The following is a 22,073-nucleotide window of genomic DNA, read 5'->3' as shown; positions in this document are numbered from 1 at the left end:
GGACTGAGGCCGAGGCTGGAAGGAGGCAGATTCCTCCCATGAAGTTGAAGGGAGAGCTCTGATTACTAAAAAGTCCCTGGGGCTGGCCAGTTAGCTCAGCTAGTTAGAGCACGGTGCTGATAACACCAAGGTCAAGGGTTCGGATCCCTCTACCTGCCAGGGGCCCAAAAAAAGACCCCAGGAAAAGAGGTTTTTATAGCCACTTTGGTTTTGATTAAAAACAAAATTGGGTTTTGATTAAAAACAAAATGGAGGAAAAAACCCCAGTTCCACTCAAAAAAATTTTAGAAAATATTAAACAGTATAAAACATAAAGAAAACCCACTACCCCAGAAGTAAAACCCCTGTTTACATTTTGGATTATTCCGTATAGAAGGCAAATGGAGACTTTACATATGCATGTGATCTATGCTGTGTGTGTATCTATGCACATGCATAGTTTCTGCATCTGAGATCACACTCAAATGCAGTTTGACACTTTGTTTTGCCTGTTCCCCAAAGCAGTAGACTCTGCAAATGATTCCTGACTGAGTTTTCATTAAATGCAAATGACCCAGCTTTCTGAGTTAGAGAACACAGGAAAGTGGAGTACAGGATAGCCAGAGGAAAAGAAAGATTATTACTTCAGTATAACCACCAGGGAATAAGTTGATCTGGATACCCAAATTATAAGGAGAGCTAAAGGTTTTCCCCCTATGACAAAGCACCAGTGTTTTTTCAAATGGTTGTTTTTTACTACCTTAAATGGAAGTCAGTGTGTTACACCTGACTCCACCTCTGACTTAGAGAACAGCAGCTCTAATCAGTGTCTGGAGGCTCTGAGTACATGATCACAGCATCTACAGTGAGACACTCTGGGGCCCCGAAAGAGTCAGCATCTGACTGCCCCAGCCTTGAACAGCCCTGGCGCATACTGCTCTGTATTCTTGTATCTGTTTTTTTATACTTTTGCTGTGCCTTCCACAGCCACTGCCGTAAGTTAGTCATTTGACAAACACTTATTGACAATTCATAATCCAAGGACCTTGCTGAATAAGACACATCCCCTACCCTCCAAAAAAAAAAAAAAAAAAAAAAAATACACAATCCAGCAGGACAAACAAAAACAGTGTGTTTATACAATGAAATTAATGGTATAGCAAAGAGTTATTGCTGGGCCTTACAGGAACAGCAAAGACAGAAGGAAATTAACTCTGCCTGGGGGGTCATGATCAAGGCAGTCTTCACAGAGGAGGTGATGTTTGATATGGGTCTTGAAGGCTGACTTAGAGTTCATACAGCTAACAGGGTAGGAATGAAGGGGACTCACGTTAACAATTTGAGGGATCGATTCTGATAGAACTTCACAGATAAAAGAAACCGCTCCTGCTGGCAAATTCAAAATGCCTTCCTCTACCAGCCCTTCCTCTCTCTCTGACTTGGCCACTGCCAGAAGGGCACATAATTAGGATTATAACTGCATGTCAAAAAAGAGTTTAAAGGCTCAGATTGGCTTCCCTGAGGGCTCCTATGGCTCGTTCCCTCCTATATCCCAAGCACCCAGAGGGCCCCTGACACACTGTACATGATCAATAAGTACAGTATCTCTTGAATAAATGAAGAGCCTTTGCACATCATCTTTGACTTCTCAGAGGCTTTTCAGTTCCCAAGTCTCAGCTGTGTTGTAGTTCAGTAAGAGGTTTCCACTTTATTATAAGACTAAAACCAACTAAAACTAAAACTAAAACTAAAACTTTTGCAATTCCCTTCTTGGGATTGTAAAAGTGTGACTTCCACCCCCAGAGAGCAGGAATGCATGGCAGGCAGAAATGATCCCACGTGGACAGACATAACAATCGATTGGTTCTGACAAATTTGCCCTTTAATAAAAGTGCACAGAAAGGACAGACCAGCATGCAATGTTGCTGGATTAGTGGTGCCTGCCTAATGGGGGAGCTCCTTCTCTAAGCTTTACACACAACTCCAAGGACCAGAGAGGAGCAAAGCTGATTCTAAACCTCAGCAGCATGATGACAACCAGGAGACCTGGGTTCCAGTTCCCGCTCTGCCTCTTTCCTGCTGTGCAAGGATGGCCCAGTGGCTTCCCCTCTCTGATCCCAGTTCTCTCGACTGGGGGACAGCCTCTCCATCTCTGCCTTGGAGCCCCTGGGGGGGGGGCAGAACCCATGGACTGTTTTCCTTCCCCATGGATGTTAACAACACTCCCAGCCTGCAAGCTCACCAGCACCAGCCCACACACCTACAGCTGACTCATCTTACTCCCGTACTGACTCACTCACTTATTAACCCATGCAAATATGCACGAGAGAACCTCCACTTTTCCTAAGTACTCATCTGTGACCCAAGTGTTTAAAGCAATGAAACATGCACTCAGCAGCAGCATCTCTGAGCCAGCCTATGCATCAGGAAGATGGAAACAGCCGTGGGTACCACAGGATGCTCATCACAGCCCTCACTCCAGCGGGAAGAGAGAGGGAGCCACTGAAAGCCACGGGGGATGTGATGGGCTCCCCTTCATGGTCTCCTCATCAGTAACATGCAAGTTCATCCTCGACAGAATCAGGGGATATTATAAAGTCTCAGAATCAGGTCCGGCACATAACAAGGGTTAGAAAGTATTACATGATGATGATGATGATGATGATGATGATGAGCATGGGGGGACAATGAGACCAACCATGACAATGGCCACGATCATGAAGCAAACGGAGGCAGCGGGGGAAAAAAGAACAGGAGAGGCCATTCCAAAGGGGAGTGGGCAGGCGCGAGGAGGCAGGGCTGGGTTCCGAGGGCCAGAAGGGCTGGCGAGTCACTGCAGGGAAGGCAGCTCAGACCCGGAGGGAAAAGTGGTGAAACGAAAACTGCTGAGCTGGGAATTAGCCACAGAAAAGGCCAACGCAAAATTCTGGAAGGACTTAGAACAAAAGGAGCTGGAATAATACGTATGCTACTCAAGTGAATCCAGAATCCTCCCTGTGGCCCCCCCGCCCACCTCCCACCCCATGCCTGGCTTTATCTCCCTCCTCCTACCCACCTCGGGGTGTCCTCCTCCCCTTTTTTCTTTACATTTTTAAAACCTGAGATATCATTTAAATACCATAAAGGTCACCTTTTCCTAGTGTACAATTCAGTGGCTTTAGAATATTCACAAGCTGTGCTCCATGACGCACCACAGAACCTCCTGGTACCAGAGCATGCAGCGCACAGTAGGTCCTCATTTGTATTTGTTGGACAGATGAGCAGATCAAAATCACCAAAGAAAAGAGGAAGATCGTTTCCCAGAATTGGGCACTCAGCAGCTGGGTTTGGTCAAATCAAGAGCAGAGCAAGTGGCTTCTCAGGTCAGGCTGCAGGAGCTCGAGTGAGCACAGGCCCTCATCTGTCCCTCTGTAGGGTGGGGAGCCGCGGGGGGTCACACAGGGGCCACCCGAAGGCTGGCTCCTACATTCATGATGAGTTCTTTCCAGCCCTCCCCCAAAGCCCCAGCTGACCCCTGGCCTGCCGGGCAGCAGCTGGTTTATTCGCAAACCATGAAAAAATATGCTCCATTTCATACATACAGGGCAGAGATGTAGCCAAAAAAAGAGAAGAAAACTACTTCCAGGTCAGACCAGATGACCTCCAAGGAACATCCTTTCAGGCAAAAGTAGCGAAGACAGAATTTTATTCTGGGAAGGATGGAGCATTTGAATTAAGGAGCCTTGCTCCACAGAGACCCTCACAGGTTGTCCACTTCAACAAAAGCAGAAGAACTGCCTCTAAGCATTGCAGAAGCCAGGAACTAGGTCTGTCCCTCATGGTTCAAGAAAAGAGCCTCCCATCGCCTTCCCTTCCTGTTTCACAAACATTTTAAGTTGCAAGTGTCAGGAAGCAGTGAGGGTCAGGAGCCCAGGAGCTAGGTAAGAAATGCAGCTCAGCTTCTGTGCTGCCTTGGGTAAGTGCCTTCCCATCTCTGAGCCTCAGTTTCCCCACCTATGAAATGGGGATAACAACAGGGCCTATGACACTGGGTCATGGTGTAGACTAAATGAAATCACCAGCAGATGTCTGTGCGGGCAAAACAATGGCTCCCCCAAAACATCAACATCCTAACCCCAGAGACTGTGAATATGTGACCTCACATGGCAAAAGGGACTTTGCACGTGCGATTAAGTTGAGGATCTTGAGATGGGGATATTATCCTGGATTATCTGTGTGGGCCCAATGTCATCACAAGGGTCCTTAAATGGGGAAGAGGGAGGCAGAAGAGTCAGAGCCAGAGGGATGGCAGCATGAGAGGGGCTCCACCAGCCATCGCTGGCCTTGAAAATGGAGGAAGCGGCCACCAGCCACGGGATGCAGGTGACCTTGAGAGGCTGGAAAAGGGAGAGAACAGATCCCCCTTAGAACCTCTGGGAGGAATATGGCCTTGACCATATCTTGATTTTAACCCAGTGAGACCCATGTCAGACTTCCAACTTCCAGAACTGTCAGATGATAAATTTACATTGTTTTAAGCCACTGCATTTGTGGTAATTTGTTACAGCAGCCATAGAAAATTAATACAATGACCTTGCACAATGTCTGGCATAGTTAAGGTCCATTGTTAGTCATTATTATTATTATTGCTATTAATTAGTTTATTTATTATTTGCAAGGAAGCTTATATAAATGCATAGAAGATAAAATAAGTGCATGAGAAAAAGTAAGATCATCAGAAACTAAGAACAGAAGTAAAAACAGTACCTATGGCAGGTTAATTTCAAAATGCACTGATGAAATAAAATATAAATGCTGAAGTGACATCCCTGCCTTCTGAAACAAGTTTCTGGGGACCTGCCACTGCTGGGGCCACTGAGCTGAATCTGAAAAGCAAGATGCATACAATGAAGTGGTAGAGGAATGCAGGATACAGGGCTCTGGAGGAAGAGACCTGGACCTGGGCCAGAGCAATCACATGGCTAGTAGTGGCTGCCAGGGAGCGTGGCGCCTGCAGACTCTCCGTACGGGCCACTGCACTGTTATTTCAGCAGAGGGGACAGCGGGCCTTCCTGTGTAAGCTCAGCTCTCAAACACTTCAGGGGGCTGTCATTCATTCATCTATTCAACAAACCTTGCTGCAGAACACCAGGGACCGTTCCAGGTGCTGGCCATGTAGCAGAGAACAAAACAGGCCAGGTTTCTGCCCCACAGAGCTCAGATTCTAGCAAGAGAGTCACACCATAAACAGGTACATGAATATACACGTGGATATGATTTTGTGTACTGTTAAGTGCTGCAAGGAGATGTTTCCAGGCCCTGCATCACCTCTCTACAGACCACCTCTGGTTTCAATGCCGTGGGAGTAGCCAGTTGGACATACCATGACATCCCATCTCTCAGGGCTCTGCTTTGCTGTTTGTGGCCTTTCTCTGAAACCTTGGAAGCTGCTCGACCCCAGAGAGGCCCAGCCTGGAGTTCAGGGGCCTGAAAGTCCCCGGAGGACCCCTCAACCAACGGAGGACAAGAGTGGAGGCAACATGCCCCAGCCTCCTGGGGCTGTACTCCACATACTCCTCCAAGGGTGGCAGGGGGATTGCATCCCAGGTGCCCACAGCAGTGACCAGCTTGATGATACACACTTTACTGCTTTTCCTACTTCCCACCTCGCTCCCCCTGCACCCCACTCCTTCTTCTTGGGTCCACCTCCCAAACGCCCTACTGCACCCAACTCCTGCTCTCAGGGTAGGCTTTGCGAGAACCCCAACCCAAGACCAGTGCCAGGAAGAAAAACAGAGCAGGTGGACAGAGAGGGTGGCTGGGGCTGCTGGTTTAGACAGGGCCATCAGAGAGGGGCTTTCTGAGCAGAGGTCTACTCTTACTATGAGGACACTTGCCATTTTCCAGTTGAGGACACTGAGGCACAGACAGATTAAATGACTTGCCCAAGGTCACACAGCTCATAAGTAAAGGGGCTGAGATTTGAAGCCAGATGTTATAGGTTCTCTTCTCTAAGCAAGGGACAAAGGGGTAGAGAACCAGCACTTGCTGGGAAAAGCCCAGGCTACAGTCTATGACTTGGGCCCACTCAAGGGAGTGACACTCGTGTGGAAAAAAGAAATTAGGAGCTGGCTAACCAAGAAGGTGGGGATTCTCCACCGAGGATACAACCACCAAAGAGACAAAGGCCTCTCTGTAGGACCTTGCCATGGAGTTGGAGAAACAGACATGTACACAACCACTGCACAATGCGGTCAGTGCCATGAAGACAAGGAGGGCATGTGAGCAGAGGGGCACTCACGCTGTGCCTTGACAGGTGTGCAGAAGTCCTCCGGGAAAGCAAAACAGAAGGAGACAGCGCAGGTGGCAGGAGACCATCCCCAGGGACAGGATGGCAGGGGCAGGGCAGCACAGAGCAAGGAAAAAGCTGGGAGCCTCGGACACAGGTCTGAGGCCAGAGTCCATTCTCCATTTACTGCACCATCTCAGCAAGGGATCTGGGCTCTTCAAGGAAAACGTCAGGTTCGTCGTGGGTCATGAGATAACTCCTACTTGCAGGAGTTCCTGTTCTCATCTCTCCCTCATAGATAAGGGAAATAGGATGAGCTAATACGTACAAAGCACCCACATCATGCTTGGCTTTGGGGCATCCATGAGGTTAGAGTCCTATGTGTTGGGGACAAGCATTGGAGGGATTAGCTGGCCAGCATCTGTCATATAAGGCATCTCATGTCACGTCTAAGCATTTGGACCTCACAGGCGAAAGCTACAGCACATTCTTCCAGGGGCAACGTGACCTGGAGTGCAATAGAGAGGGCCACTATCGCAGGTTCACTGGGTTAGGGTGAGGTCCGGCTCAGTATGTGACAAAGGGTTTGGCACATAGTAGGTACTCAACAAGTGTCCTAGAGAAGACAAGGCCATGATCAAGGGTGGAGTCCTAGAAAATACCCGCACTTTCAGGGTAGAAAGGGGAAGGAGAACCAGCAGAAGGAAGTGAGAGTGAGAGGAGACATAAAAGGAGAACTGTGAAGGCTCAGCCATGCGACCGTGGGGGGTGGGGGGGACGTTCAGCAGGTGATGGCACTGACCAATGCTGTAGGGAGGTGACGTGGGACAAAGACAACAAAATGGCCATTCGGCAACCAGAAGATACCAAAGACCTAGGCATGGGGTCCCATGCTCCAGGTGTGGGTGGGCACCAGAATGTAATAGGGTGAGGAAGGGCTGGGAGAGGGCGAGGTTCTTACAACATCTATAAAATCCACAAGTAATGCTTTCAAACAGTTTGCGCTAACTCCTGAGGATCTTCAAAGAGCAAAACTCCATTCAATTCAATCAGTGTTGAAGGAACACCTTTCCTGAACAAGGGACATCCTACTCATCAAGAAAATGGACATGAATCAAACTTCCTCATGAGAGACGCGGCCATAAGCATAAAAGCAAGCACAAACATCACCAAGCCGCAGACCAAAAGAACTGTCACAAAGCCCGTGCACCTTAGCACACAAAAAAAGCCATGCACGTGGCTCTGGGACACTCAGCAACAGGAAAAGAAGGAAATGGGAAACTGAGCTCTGCTTCAGACTGCAAGGGCAAGGGCCCCAGAGCCCTTCAGGGCACCCCTCGGAATGACAATCCAATGTTGTTTCTGGTGCTTAATAGGTGTTTAATAAATGTTTGTTGAATGCATGATTGATACACTGTTTAGTACTTTACAGGAGCCAAAGCTTGTCACAGATTTAAAGCTTCCTTTTGGGAGAGAGAACTGTGGTTACTCCAGGTGGGGAAGCGGGAGGGAGGGAAGATACCGAGAGGCTGGTTAATGGACACAAAATTACAGCTAGAAAGGAAAAATAAGTCCTATCGGGGTACAGTCAACACAGGAATCTATAATTAACAGTGATCTACTTGATGTTATCAGATGACTAGAAGAGAGGATATCAAATGTTCGCATCACAAAGAAATAATTAAGTTTTGCAATGATGAATATGCTAATTACCCTGAGTAGATCATCACACATTGTGTACAGGTATTGAAATGTAACTGCACCCCATAAATATGTACAATCAATACGTTTCAATAAACAATTAAAAATAAATAAAGCTTCCTTTGGATTTCGTATTCCATTCGACCCACGGGACAATTTCTCTCCTTCCCTTCTCACCCAAACTTCTGAAATCCATGTGCACATGCAGCTAGGGGGAAAATATTCAAGTGTAAATCAGCACAATAAACAGATTGCCCGTTCCATGTGTGCTGTGCTGCTACTGTGCGGGGCCATGGACAGCCAGAGCAGTTGTCTCCTTTGTGTTCCGTCTCCCGCCTTCTGGGAACCACCCCTCTGCCACTTTCAGTCTCTGTCATCCATGTAGGGCAGACCCCAGCTTGGATCAGCATCACCCAGGCCTCTGCTAGTGCACATTTTGTCACTCTTCCTGGAGGCATACGGACCAGAGAATGGGGCTGTGAGAGAGGAGAACATACGGTCAAGGAGGACCTCTTCCAATCCCTTTCTGAAACATCTATGCCACATGGTTAGTCAGTCTCTCCTAACAAACCTCCCATTATAGGGGAGTCACCAGCTCCTGAGACAGCCCATTCTAACTTGAGGACAATCCTTCTCCAGGTCAACCCAATATCTATCCTTGAAATTTCTCCTGTTTGGTCCTCTTTACTACATAGGGTTGGGGTGAGGGTAGGAACACTGAAGAAATCCACATTGTCCACATGACAGCCCTGTAAACATTTGAAGACAACCCTCATGTCCCCCCAAAATGTCTCTCCTCCAGGTGAAACGTGCCCAATATCCTCAGTCAATTCCCACATGACAGATTTTGAATTCCTTGCCCAGCCTGGATTCAGGCATGGCTGGATGCAGGAGTTTAAGCCATGTCATCTTGTCTCTACCCTCCACCTTTGGCTGTTCCTGACTTCTCAGACAGGTTCTCTCTACAAATGGCAGATAAGCCCTGTTAGGTCCAAGCCTTCATTATTCTTACCAGTCCTAATTCCAGAAAAAGATAAAAGGACTCTTTCCCAACAACTCTGTCCAAAGTCTCAGGGAGAAATTTGACTGGCTTGACTTGTAACACATGAGCCCAACCTCAAACCAATCAGTTAGTGGAAGGGGTGGCTTACTCTGATTGGCCACGTCTGGGTCATATGTCCATCCAGTGGGGAGGGGCAGGGTCAGCCCTATGGGAACTACAATGGCTGAGCAAGGTTACTATGAAATGGAAGGGAGAAGTTCCTGCAAAGGACAGGATGCTAAACAGACAAAAACATCAATCCCTACATCTCTCCATGAGTGATGCTTTGAGCTGAGCACTACAGAGTGACTAGAGCATTGCAAGAGTATCACCTGCTCCCAGAACACATCCAGCCAGTATCACAGGACACCTACCCCAAAGGAAACTTCACTGTGCTGACCCTGCCTTCCATGAACATACATTTTCCAGTAACCAACCCACACACCAAGTTTATTTCAACCTAACCATTGATGTGCAACACCTTCCAAGAAGGTGCTACGTTAGCAATAACTACTTTTACTATTTATTGAGCATTTACTCTACAAGCTTTCTATGTGCTATGTCAGTTTATCCTCACAACAGCCCTAAGTATAATGTGCAATCATTATCCCCATCTTACAAATGAGGAGACAGAGAACCTGGAAGACCTGCCCAAGTTCACACAGCACAGCAAGGCCACTGTTCAAGGCAAGACACTGGCTCTGCCATGATGTTCTTAACTGATTGGCTCTAAAATTTGCACCAACAGAAAACTGAATTCATTCCCAGATGCCTGGATTCTTTCCAAAATAAAACTGCTTGCAACAAAGTACTTTCGGGTTCATCAATAGAAGGTTGGTTAAACAATGTCACATTTATAAGAGAGAACACTATGTAACCATTTTAAAGGGTGCAGCAGCAGAAGAGTGGAAGTTTGGAAAGATGTTCAGGAGTCACAGTTAAGAGACGTTTCATTGTCATCCCATGGGATGACAATGAAACGTCAGCTCCCTGAAAACAGAGCCTTCTCTGTTTCTATATTTATCCTCAGTCCTTAGAACAGGGCCCCACATAGTAGCTATTCATGTACATTGAATGAATGAATGAATCGATGAATGAATGAATGAATCTCTGAATGAATGAAATCTCTGAACAAATTATATCTGAACTATATCTGGGTTTTATTTTCTTTTTGTTTTGTCTTGGTCTCTGAATATTCCATAACAAATATGTATTATTCCTAAGTTGCAAAAGAAAATGTGATTTCACAGATAGCCCAAGCCACTACCTCATCACATATTCACGATCTGTGAGCCCTTCCTGCTGCAGTCAGATAGATCACAAGTCCAGTCAGTCTGGCAAATGGCCACTTTCTCTCGACCTCTGCTGCTGAGCCCTGTTTCCTCCTGCCTCCCCGTGGCTCTGTCAGGTGAACCAGACACCCTTTATTCCATCTCGACACCCAGTTTCCCCCCATCATTTCTTCACCCTCCCACCTTTCTGGTGCTCTCAGACAATTACCTACTTCTACATGACTTAAATTCCACAAATAGGGTCGGCTCCATAGCTCACTCGGGAGAGTGTGGCGCTGGTAGCACTGAGGCCGCAGGTTCGGATCCTATATAGGGATGGCTGGTGCGCTCACTGGCTGAGCGTGGCGCAGACCACACAGTGCCAGGGGTTGCGATACCCTTACAGGTCAAAAAAATAAATAAATAAGTAAATTCCACAAACAAAATGATCACAAGGATTGACACTTATGGAGCACTTACTATGTTCCAGGCACCATGGGCTCGCTTCCTTAATCCTCCTAATGACCACGTTGTAGCAGAAGGGTTACCAGACAGGCAACTCACCTGCTCCAGGTCACATGACTGGTAAGTATTGGAACCCAGGCCACCCGCTGCAGCCCAAACCCTTAACCACAGTGCTGACCACCTCTCAGCATGTACGGAGCAGCTACTGCATGCAGACCTAGGCCTACAGTCAAATGTGTGCCCCCATGGGGTGCAATGCCTACTGCGTGCCAGCCTGGGGTCAGGCGCCTACTGTGTGCTGAGCTGGGGCATGCACTGAAAGCTTCGGAATAGAAAGCACAATGTCATCATCAGAGTAAAAATAATTATATAAAAACTAGTGGGAGCAACAGCCAACACGTATTGGGGCTTTTGCTGTCATTTTGGATGTATTATTTCAGTTAATCCTCCCAATCGCCCTCAGAGATAGCCACTGTCAGGATTCCCGTTTTACAAACCAAAGAACTAAGGCACAGAGGAAGGGATGCACTTGCCCAAGGCCACACAATGAGTGAGAGGCAGAGTTGGGATGTGAATCTACAATGTTCCTGATTCCAAAGTGTCCTGGCAGTTAAAATAAAGAAAGGGTCACGCTAAGCTGGGTGGGCAGCCGAATCCTGAGATGGGGAGGAGGGATTCCATGTGGAGGGAACCTCCAAAATCAAAGGCAGCAAGAGTGGGAGTGTTACAGTGTCAGGCTGCAGGTGACAAAGAAGCGTTTCAGAGCTATTGTGCACAAGACGTCAGTGGGGACAAACCAGCTGGAAAGCCAATCAGATAACCTGTGCTTAATTCAGTGGACAGAGGGGGTCCCTAGAAGGTTAGGGAGCAGAAGAGTAAATTGATTTGAGATGCGCTTTAGGAAGATTTAGTCCAGCAATGGGGGCAGAATGCGTACAAAACAAGAAAGATCAAGGGCTAAGAGACTGTTACCGTAAAGAGGAAGAGACTGGGGTGGGGGCAGGGGAGCAGTGGGCCTGTTTTTGGTTTACCCCTCTTAAGGAAGCAGCACCCCCCTTTTCCCTTAGGTTGCCACCCTCCCCCATTTTATCTCCTGGTTTGGGTGAGGCTGCCCCTCCCCCATTGTCCAGGGGTAGGCATGTGATCCAGGCCTGGCCACCCATAGTCCCAGCGATTGGTTTGGGGATGGGCAGAGGACCTCAGCCAGGCCAAGGGCAGTCAGTCAGGGATCCCTGAAATCACTGGCAAAAAGGCTCGTCTGTCTCTGCACAGGGACAGCCCTGCCTACGGACTGAGGCAAGGGCAGGTGATGGCCATCCACATCACCACCCGAGAACTCCCCTACCGCCCCAAAGAAGGGAGATGAGGAGGGGCAGGGCAGGAGGTGGCCATTCGGAGTCTGGGCAGCCTCACTGCAGCCCCTGGAGTCTCCAGCTCTGAGCTACTGATGGAGTTTTTGCTAATCTGCATTGGGCTTCTCTCAATGCACCCGAATGATCTCTAACCACCCCACGCGAACTGTGCCATGGGGCAGGAAGCCACCATAGAGGCAGTGACAAAAGGAGAAAGTCAGTGAAGAAGGAAGGGAAGCAGGCAAGTCTAGTGCCAGGGAGAGCCAGGCAGGGCAGGGGGCTCCAAATCCTGCCATCAGGAACAGGAAGATGAGGACAGGGGAGGTGGTATGGCAGCTCGGTGACACCTCGGTGACCTTCTGGAAAACACCAGGAGGGGAAGGAGAGAAGACAGTAGCCTGAAGGGAGGGGGGAGGGGAAGGAAGCGTTTAGGAGGAAGGGTGCCTGAGTACCAGAGAAAGCCCTGGAGGAAGGCCCCCCCACTCCCAGTTTACAGGGGAAGAGAGTGGCTGCTGTTTCTGGGCTCCCCGGTATGCTGTGCACCTTGCAAGATGTTTGGAAAAGGGCAGCCCGTACCAGAGTGGGAGCTTCTCTTCTCAGGCCTGGCAGGACACCTGGCGGGGAATTAAGGCCACAAAAGAGCCCTCCCTGCATCACAAGTGAGTAAACATGTCATTCTTAACCTGCACACAGTCCCACAAGAGGTGAGAACCTCAACCACTTCCTTAGAGGACAAGGGCATGGCCCAGAGCCAGCCTGCCCAGGTTCACAGCCCAGCTCTGCCACTTCCTAGCTCTCAGGTGAATCTCGGGTGAATCACTTCCTTTGTTTCCTCATCCATAGAGGGACAATCTCAGTGCCTGCCACACAGCGCTGTTTTAAAGTGTAACCAAGGTAAGGCATGTCAACCGCAGCAGCTGGTGTACAGCAAGTGCCAGACAAACTCACAAGTCAGTGTTCTGAGTCCTTTGTCGCTGGGTCATGAGGACATGGCAGTGGGCAAGAACACACTTGTTTGAGATGAACAAGAGCAGACACAGCGACCTTAGCTCACCTATGTGTTTGTACAGCAGATGGCTGGGGAGAGACAGCAGACTCCAGCTGAAGCCCACGGAGCCTTCGGATCCCACGGCCCATTCAGCCCATTCGCGAGGATCAGCAAGCAGCGGAGGAAGCGCTTTTAGCTCCCCTCCAGCCAGACACTCCCCACTCCCACCCCTGTGTGTGTGTGTTGTGGGGCGGTGGAAGTCTGGGCAGAAAAACCACAAAGCCTGCTGAAGGAAGGAAGTGTTCTCTGACCACACTAGAGTGGGCCAGACGCCCAAAGGCCAAGAGCATCTGTTAGGAATCTACTGACGGGATGCTATCTTTCTTCCTTGGTCACCTTCTCCTACTTGGTGGAGAGAACAATAGCTTCAGAGGGAGAACAGGGTCTGACGGGGGATGGGGGAGTGATTGGTGACCAGCAGGAAGAGAGGAGCCGGGAATTTAGGGAGGCTGGAAGCTGGCCTGCAGAGCATAGGCTCAGAGCCGGCAAAGCAAAAATACTGCTGAATTTCCTGGTTGTGCACCAAACTGAGGGGGGGGGGGATGGGGAAGTTAAAAGTCTGCACATATTACACTTGCAAAAGCATTTGCCACAGAGGCAAAAGGATAGACGGTGGCTGAGGGACAGGGCTCCTGAGCCAGAAGCCTGGATTCAAGTTCTGAGCCCACCTCCTCGCCACACCATGGCCCTGTGCACATTTCAAAGTGAGTTGTTGTAGTACTTTATGCTGCTGATATTTTAAGCCAATTAGAAAAGCAATGAATGGATGTCTAGAGGCAGTTTTCAAGGAGAAATTTTAGTTGGGTACAAAATTTTAATAACCGAGCCCATAGTAGACCCTTCACAAATATCCTTTGAATTGAACTAAATGAAAAATATAATTCAGTTAAAGAAAGAAGTACCCACATTATCCCTGGCATAACTTTGTTCTTTCTATCTACTTCACAAATGATCATGTGGCTTGTACAGGCACTTTCCTGAGCATTTTGCCCAAACTGACTGCTCATCCTCACAACAGCCCTGTGAGATTACAGAGGAGGAAACCAAGGCCCCCATAGATCAAGCAACTCGCCCCAAACCACGCAGACTGAAAATAGCCACTCCAGGATTCAAACCCACACCATCTGGCTCACAGTCCACACCCTAACCTCCAGGCTGTGCTGCCTTTGTCTGAAAGTTTGCATCCAAGCTAAAGACCAGAGACTGGGAGGGAGTCAGGTTATCCAGTATCTTTAAAGGGTCTCATTACCAAGGATGCTGAGCCTTTTGCCTCTGTTGAGGGTTTATGGCTATTCATGCCACGTGTTCTTTCTTTCCATGGTGCAACACTCCACAAGGAAGTGCACAAGGTACACATATCTTATGTATACAGCTTGATGATTCTTCCGTTATGTGCACACCTATGTAACCCCCTCCCAGACCAAAATATGGGACATTTCCAGCTTCCAGCAGCCTCCTGTATGCCCCTCCCAGTCAGTGGCTATCCATCCTACAAAGCAACCGCCATTCTGACTTTTCACACCATAGATTAAGCTTTGCCTTTTCTAGAATTTCATATAAATGAAATCAGATAGTGTGTACTGTTTTGTATTTGGCTCTATTCTTGAAATTAAAAAAAAAAAAAACTCCTGTAATCAGCACACAGACAGTGATTGTGGGAGAAAGGAGGGTGTGGCTTTGTCACAAGCAGACCCCTAGGTTGTTTTTATTTGGGCTCACTGACCCATCAAAGGGGAAGATGGGAAGAGCTGAACACTGGAGCTTGGAACTGCATGAGTTGACCGTGGAAAACCAGTGAACCACAGGAAGCAAAGGAGCTGTCCCGCCTGGACAGGGGACTGTGCAAACGAGGAAGTCAGGTTGGCCCCTGCCGCTGCTCAGAACGTCCAGAGGGGAGAAGCCTTTAGAACGCTCAAATCTGGTTCCTCCATCGCCCAGCACCAGTGGCGCCCAGCGTGGCCACCGGTTCTTCCTACTTTGGCCTCCGCTGCTCCTCCCCGGGGTGTGACCATCTCCCAAAAGATCTTGAGCCCGCCTAGAAGGCAAGCCTCCCTACCTGTGCACTGTTGGATGAAGTGCTCGTATTCCGCTCCCTGCTCGCCCGGGACGATGGTGGAGCCGTCATATTTAAAAGTCACCCTTTGGATTGGAAGAAGAAAAAACACACACACATGAGCGTTGGTGGGCGCACGGTGCGGCGCTTCCAGCAGGACAATCTAACAGATGCTCTGGCTAAGGAGAAGCCAGCGCTGGCTTTCCACGCTGTCCTGGAATAAGGATGCAGAAGACAGCGAGGGATGACCCTTAGTCCGTCCCGTTTGGAAAACGGCTCGGTGCACTAGGCCCCTGGCGAGCTGGGGGAGCGGGGCTTGGAGATCAATGAAAAGTTCCTCACCAGATGACGGCCGAGCCGTCGTCGCGCACCAGGTTGTACGCCTCCCGGCAAGCCTCTTTGTCGATCTTGGTGGCCATGGCCGTGGGGCCGCAGCGGGGACACTGCCCGGAGCGAGCGAGCGCGCCTCGGGAGGGCTGCAGGGATCGGAGCCGACGGGGACGCGCCGAGGCGGGCAGCGGGCGCGCGGGCGGAGCGCGGCCACCACGAGCTCCGAGCGCAGCGCGGATCCGACTGCGCACCCGGCGCGCGCGGGGACCCAGGCCTGGCACGCCCCGCCCCCTCTCGCCATTGGCCACCGGGTCTCGGGGACGGGGCGTCCACACTCGCCGGTGGCCAATCCAAGCCCGGGAGAGTTGCGCAACTCCACGGGGGCGGGGCTGGAGAAGGCGCTTTCTCCTCCTCCCTCCCGCTCTCCTCCCCTCCCCCACTGTTCCCTCCTCATCTCTTCTCCCTCTCCCCCATCGCCCCCTCTTCTCCTCCCACCTCCCTAACCCCTTCTCCCTCCTCCCTATTCTCTTCTCCCCCAGCTCTCTTCCTCCCTTCTCCTCCTTTCCCCTCTCCCCTACTTTCCTCTTCCCACCTCCTCCCTCCCTCTCGTTGCATCTCCCTCCTCCCTGTCCCCTCCTCCCTGCCCCCTCCTCCCTTCTCCTTAGGCCGCCTCTCCCCCCCTCATTCTCTCCCCCCCCCCAGGGCTGCGGGTCTCCACTGGGGACCTCCAAGCGGATGACGTAATGCATCAAAACGGAGGAGATGGGCTGGTCACCACCCCCACCCCAGTGTTTGGCTCCGTGGATTCGAAGTGGGGAGGAATTGGAGAGAATTAAACACTTTAAATCGGAGGGGGTAGAAAGTGGAGGGCTCCCAGAACGCTGGTGGGACCACTGTTCACTTTGTGTCCTCGTTATCTGCATCCACATCTTACCAACCCCTTTGGGCTCCTCTGAGAGCAGGAGCTGACTCATTCTGTCTGCCTCATTCCTTCACTGACTCATTCATTCATTCCCTCGTCCAGCCATTCCACGAAGACCAGTTAGGGTGTTGAGGCGGGACCCTGGAGACCAGGCTCTTGAATTGCATCCAGCGCTGCCACTTTCCAGCTGTGGGCCATTGGGCAAGGCTCAAAACCCCTCTGAGATTACTTTCCTGAAATGGAAATAATAATAGGAGCGACATCACTAGTTTGATTTAAGGTTTGATTGAAATGATACATGTAAACAAATATATTAGACATTCAATAAAAGGTTATCATCATTGGTTATTAAGTAATTAAAACAAATCCTAAATAGAAGCCCAAAAGTCAGGGACAATGTCCAATTAATATTAGAATTCTCAGCAAGCAAAAACAAAAACATGAATGAATGAATCCATCAATCAATGAGTGGATGAATGGGTGGGTGGACAGGACTACAGTTTCAGAAAAATAAGAGCAGATGTTGCTGTAAATAAAAAGACAAAAACAAAGAAATTCTTGTTTGATGCAGCCCAAAGTGGTTCCTATCTTTCTCCTTGATAAAGGTAATGGGACAATTGGTCATTGGAAAGAAAAACAAGGATGGATTTATTCCTCAGCGTAAATGCCAAGAGGATCAAAGATTGAAAGGTAAATAAAGAAAACCAGGACAGTAACAGAAGAAAACATGGGAAGCTTCCTGAATAAGCCTGGAATAGGAAAGGTCTTTCAAACCGTAACTCAATATCCAGAAGCAATTTAAAAAAAATGTACACATTCAAATATATAAAGCCTCTTCAAAAAAAAAAAAAAAGACATACCACATCATGAAAAGTGTAAAAATAAAAGACAAAGCAGTAAAAAGTACTTGCAACTCAAATAACAAAGAATTAGTCTTGCTACCATATAGAAAAGTCAACCTAAAAAAAGAAAATGAAAAAAATGGATACAAGATATGGACAGATCAAATGGCTCTAAACATATGAAAAGATGCTCACCCCGAACCCCTAATAAGAGAAACGCAAATTAAAGCAAGACTGAGATACTTTCAAAAAAAAAAAAAAAAAAAAATCTAGCAGTTTGGCAAAAATCAAAAACTTTGACAAACTTCTATTGCTGGTAAGGCTATGAAGACCCAGGCTCTCTTATACATTGCTGATGGGAGTGTAAGTTGACACAATTCCCTATGGCAATAGCCAGCAAATTTACAAATCTATGTGCCCTTCACCAATCAATTTCCCCCGTAGAGTCAGTGGTGCCCAGCCTGGCTGAGCACTGGGCTCACCAGGATGCTTTAGTCCCATGCTCAGAGATTCTGATGTAATTGGTTTGAGGTGCGCCCTGGGTGTTGGGATTTTTAAAAGTCCCCAAGCTGATTCTCATGCACAGTTGGGGCTGAGAGTCGCTGCTATAGATACACTTGCACGTGTGCAAAAATATGTTCAAGGCTATTCATTGAGCTTTATTTCCAATACAAGGCTAGGAATACCTGAGCACCCATCGAAAGGGAGCTGGGTAAATGGGTAATGATAACGGTGCATCGTAGAAGACTATGCAGCTGTAGAAGAAAGAATGAGGACCCTCTCTATATACTGATATGGAACGTTCTACAAGATATTTCATGAGTAAACAAAGCAAGGTACAGAACAATGTGTTCAGAAAAGTACTACCTTACGGGTGAAATGGGGGGAGAGTATAAGTAGATATTCATATCTGTTTATATATGCATAAAACTCTCTGGAAGAGCACATAAGAGAAATACAACAGCGGTACCTGTGGAGGAGGTGAAGCAGAAAGCCAGGCAAAACAAGGAGTGCAGTGGTAGGGAGATCTCACTATAAATATTTTTATTTCATTATTTTATTTTTGAACAACGTGAATGGATTATCTATTCAGAATATTAAATTACCAACAAAAAAGAAAATTGGCTCCCATCGTGAATTTGAGCCTGTGTCTTCATGGTTGGGCATTGCTGGAGGAATACCAGGAAAGCGCTGACTGCTGGGAATCCCACCTTCATTTCCCCTGTAACAGTTCTCCTATTCATTGTTGCGCCTGCCCTCTGCTGGACTGAAAATGTAAAGGGTTGGTTTTAAAGAGAACCCTGATTTTGAGCACCTTGCTGTCCATTTGCCCAGCTAAGGCAGAAAAATAAACGGCACACCAGAAATAATTAGTGCATAAATATTTGTTTAAATTGAGATCCACACAATATTAAAAACGATCTAATTCTACTCATGTTTCTTTAGAAGAGAAATCGAATATTTGACACTACATGCTTGCTATGTACTGGCTTAAGAATTGGGGAAGTGGTACAAATCATTCTTTCCTTTCCTCCCTCCCTCCCCCCCCCATTCCTGGCACTGGGCCTATTTTGTGTCCAAGGGGGGGGGGTCACAAACTCACTTGCCTGTAGGGGGCAGGCAGGTAATATAAATGAGCCAAGCATACGGTAAGTAATAAAACTTTTCTGGAAAAGGTAACCTGCTCTGTTCTGCCTTCCTCTGTGTGTCAGTTTCATCTTCAGAACCGTTTCCCGATCCAAAGAGGGCCATTGGTTCTCAGCTCCACCCCAGTTGCCATGCATGGTAGTGCCAAGCCTTCCAATTCTTTAAGAAAAGCAAAAAATCTGGATCTATGTGAGATCTCTTATTCTTAAACTTTGGCAATAAAAAAATGTGACATATAAGAGCTATCTGGGTGCAAACTTGAACTAGATAAATATCTCCCAGCCCTGTGGAGCTTAAAGTCTAGTATGGGAGACAAGCACTTACTTCAGTGTGGTTGCTATTGGTTGTTAGCAACAGAAAAGCCAATTCAAATAGGCTTGAACAACAGAGGAAAAGAAAAGGTTTCATGACTAGAGTCCAGATAAAGATGGAATTCAGGTTTGGTTTAATCAAAGCTATGGCTCTATAGCTCTGCATGTCTCTATTTTGCCCTTCTTTGTATATCAGTTTCATCTTCAGACAAATTTTGCCCTTCTGCCTGGCACTCCCTACTCCAAATTCTGCATGACTAAATTCTCATTCAGACCTCCAATGTTACCCACTCAGAGAGGCCTTCCCCAGCATCCCATTGTAGAAAAGCACCCCTCTGTAACCCTCCACTGGTTACTCTATGTCACACAACCTTCTTTGTTTTCCATAACACTAACCACTATCTGAAATTGCCTTTTCCATTAACTTGTTTACTCATCCATTTTCTATCCTCTCCTAGAAGAATGTCAGGTCCATGAGGGCAGGGACAGTGTCCATCTTGCTCACCATGTATGCCCAGCTCCAAGAAGCACAGCACCAGTCTCAGACAGACACACAATTCATTCTGTTGAATGGACGGATGCAGGGTACAAGGAAGGTGGGACTGGCAAAAGTATAGATCAATGGAATAGAATTGAAAGTCCAGAAATAAACACTCACGCTTACGGTCAAATGACTTTCAACAAGGGTGCCAAGACAGTTCAATGGGGAAAGAATAATCTTTTCAACAAATGTTGATAGAGCAATTGAATGGCACATGCAAAAGAGTAAAGGTGAACCCCTACCTCACACCATATACAAAAATTAACTCAAAATGGATCACAGACATGAATGTAAGAGTTAGTTACTCTTAGAGGAAAACACAGGCATACATCTTCATGACCTTGGATTAAGCAATGATTTCTTAGATATAATGCAAGAAGCAGAGGTGACAAAAGAAAAAAATGTATAAATTGGACTTCATCAAAATTAAAGATTTTTGTGATTCAAAGGGCACCACAAGTGAAGACAATACTCATAATAGAGAAAGTATGGGCAAATCATATATATCTGATAAGGATGTAGTATCCAGAATACATTTTTAAAAAGTCTTAAAACTTAACAATAAAAAGGCAAGTAACCCAATTTAAAAATTAGCAAAAGATATGAAGAGACGTTTCTCCAAAGGAGTGACACAAATGGCCAATGAGCACATTAAAAGATGTTCAACATCATTGGTCATTAAGGAAATGCAAATAAAAACTACAATGAGATACCACTTCACACCCCAAGACAGACAATAGCAAGTGTTGGTGAGGATACGGAGAAACTGGAACCCTCCTACACTGCTAGTGGGACTAGAAAATGGTACAACTGCTTTGGAAAATAGTTTGGCAGTTCCTCAAAATGTTAAACATAGAGTTATCATATGACCCAATAATTCCACTCCTAGGAATATACCCAAGAGAAATGAAAACACATGTCAATATAAAAGCTTGTATGTGAATATCTATAGCAGCTTAGTCATAATAGCCAAAAGATCAAAGCCTAAATGTCCATCTGCTGATGAATGGGTAAACAAAAGTGGTGTATCCATACAATAGAATATTATTCAGCCTTAAAAAAAGAATGAAGTAGTGATTAATTATCCCACGTGGATAAGCCTTGAAACATTAAGCTAAGTGAAAAAAACCTGTCATTAGAGACCACATATTGTGTGATCTCCTTTATACGAAATGTCCAGAATAGGCAAATCTGTAGTGACAATGCTGATTGGTGGTTGCCAGAGGCTGGAAAGAGGGGAAATAAGGAATGACAGCTAATGAGTATGGGATTTCTTTTGTGGGTGATGAAAATGTTCTGGGATTAGATGATGATGACAGTTGCACAAATTCATGAATACACTAAAAATCACTAATTGTACACTTAAAATATATCTTTGAACTAAAAAATAAACAAAGAAAGATCCCAGGTTCAGGATGGAGCATCGGGGTGGGTGACAGATTTACATGGTGGAAAGGATGTGTACAATTCAGGATTGGTGCCATTTGAGCTGCTCATGGGAAACAGAAGTGGAGATGTCCAGCAGACCCACAGGTCTGAGACTGAGACGGAGACTGGGTGGGAGATACAGATTTGAGAGCCCTGGGTCTGTGGGTGGTAGTTAGGCGGGGGGCGAGGATGCTCAGATGGAGGAAGAAGGTCTGAGCAGAGCTTCAAGGAACACCAGCATTTGAGGAGGAAGGAGCCTGCAAAGAAGACCGAGAAGGACTATGCAGGGAGCGGGGAAGAAAACCAGGAGTGGTGGGATTTCAGGAAAGGGGGAGTGGTCAGCATCAGACAAAATAGGACCCACGCCTGTAATACTAGGCAGGGGAGATGAGGTGGTCAGCAAGTGGGGAGGGGCATAAGACAGTGCACCAATAAATTTTTAAATCTGTTACTGACTCAGGAAATGGGCAATGAGCAGGACTAGAGAGACTAGTTTGTGTGAGCTCCTTTACATTTATTGCGTCTTTCGGGCTCTATGGCCATGCCAGATAGGCAAGATATAATTATGTACATAAAATTATAATATATGTAAATAATATAGGATATTATTATAATATCATATATTTCTGATAGTAATTATATATCACACATGTTATATAGTAACTATATTATGTAAAGCTAATATTAGGAATGTCTTCTTACGTATTGCGGACTATGTGCCAGGCACTATGCTAAGTGCTTTAGAACTATTTTCTCAGTAAATTCTCACATCAACCCAAGGAGGCGCTGTCACTATCTCCACTTCCCCAACATAGATGAGGGAACTGAGAATCCCAGATGAGAAACCATCTCCTCAAGGATGATCGTTGCAGA

At 47.2% G+C, this 22,073-nt stretch overlaps 1 protein-coding gene across 1 annotated transcript in view; it reads right to left on the bottom strand.

The window, feature by feature from the left end:
* The window catches only part of COTL1 (coactosin like F-actin binding protein 1), a 43,080-nt gene extending 27,351 nt beyond the window's left edge, over positions 1 to 15,729 (bottom strand). The window contains exons 1-2 of the mRNA XM_063112507.1: positions 15,522 to 15,729; positions 15,183 to 15,265 (exon numbers count right to left, since the gene is read on the bottom strand). Coding sequence (XP_062968577.1) covers positions 15,183 to 15,265; positions 15,522 to 15,598 — 160 coding nt within the window. The 5' untranslated portion in view covers positions 15,599 to 15,729. The remainder of the gene's footprint in view (positions 1 to 15,182; positions 15,266 to 15,521) is intronic.
* Between the last annotated feature and the right edge of the window lie 6,344 nt (positions 15,730 to 22,073).

The sequence above is a fragment of the Cynocephalus volans genome, chromosome 10, assembly GCF_027409185.1.
Source record: "Cynocephalus volans isolate mCynVol1 chromosome 10, mCynVol1.pri, whole genome shotgun sequence".
NCBI classification, from domain to species: domain Eukaryota; kingdom Metazoa; phylum Chordata; class Mammalia; order Dermoptera; family Cynocephalidae; genus Cynocephalus; species Cynocephalus volans.
Note: the sequence above shows the minus strand (reverse complement) of the source record. Positions and strands in the feature narration are given on the sequence as shown.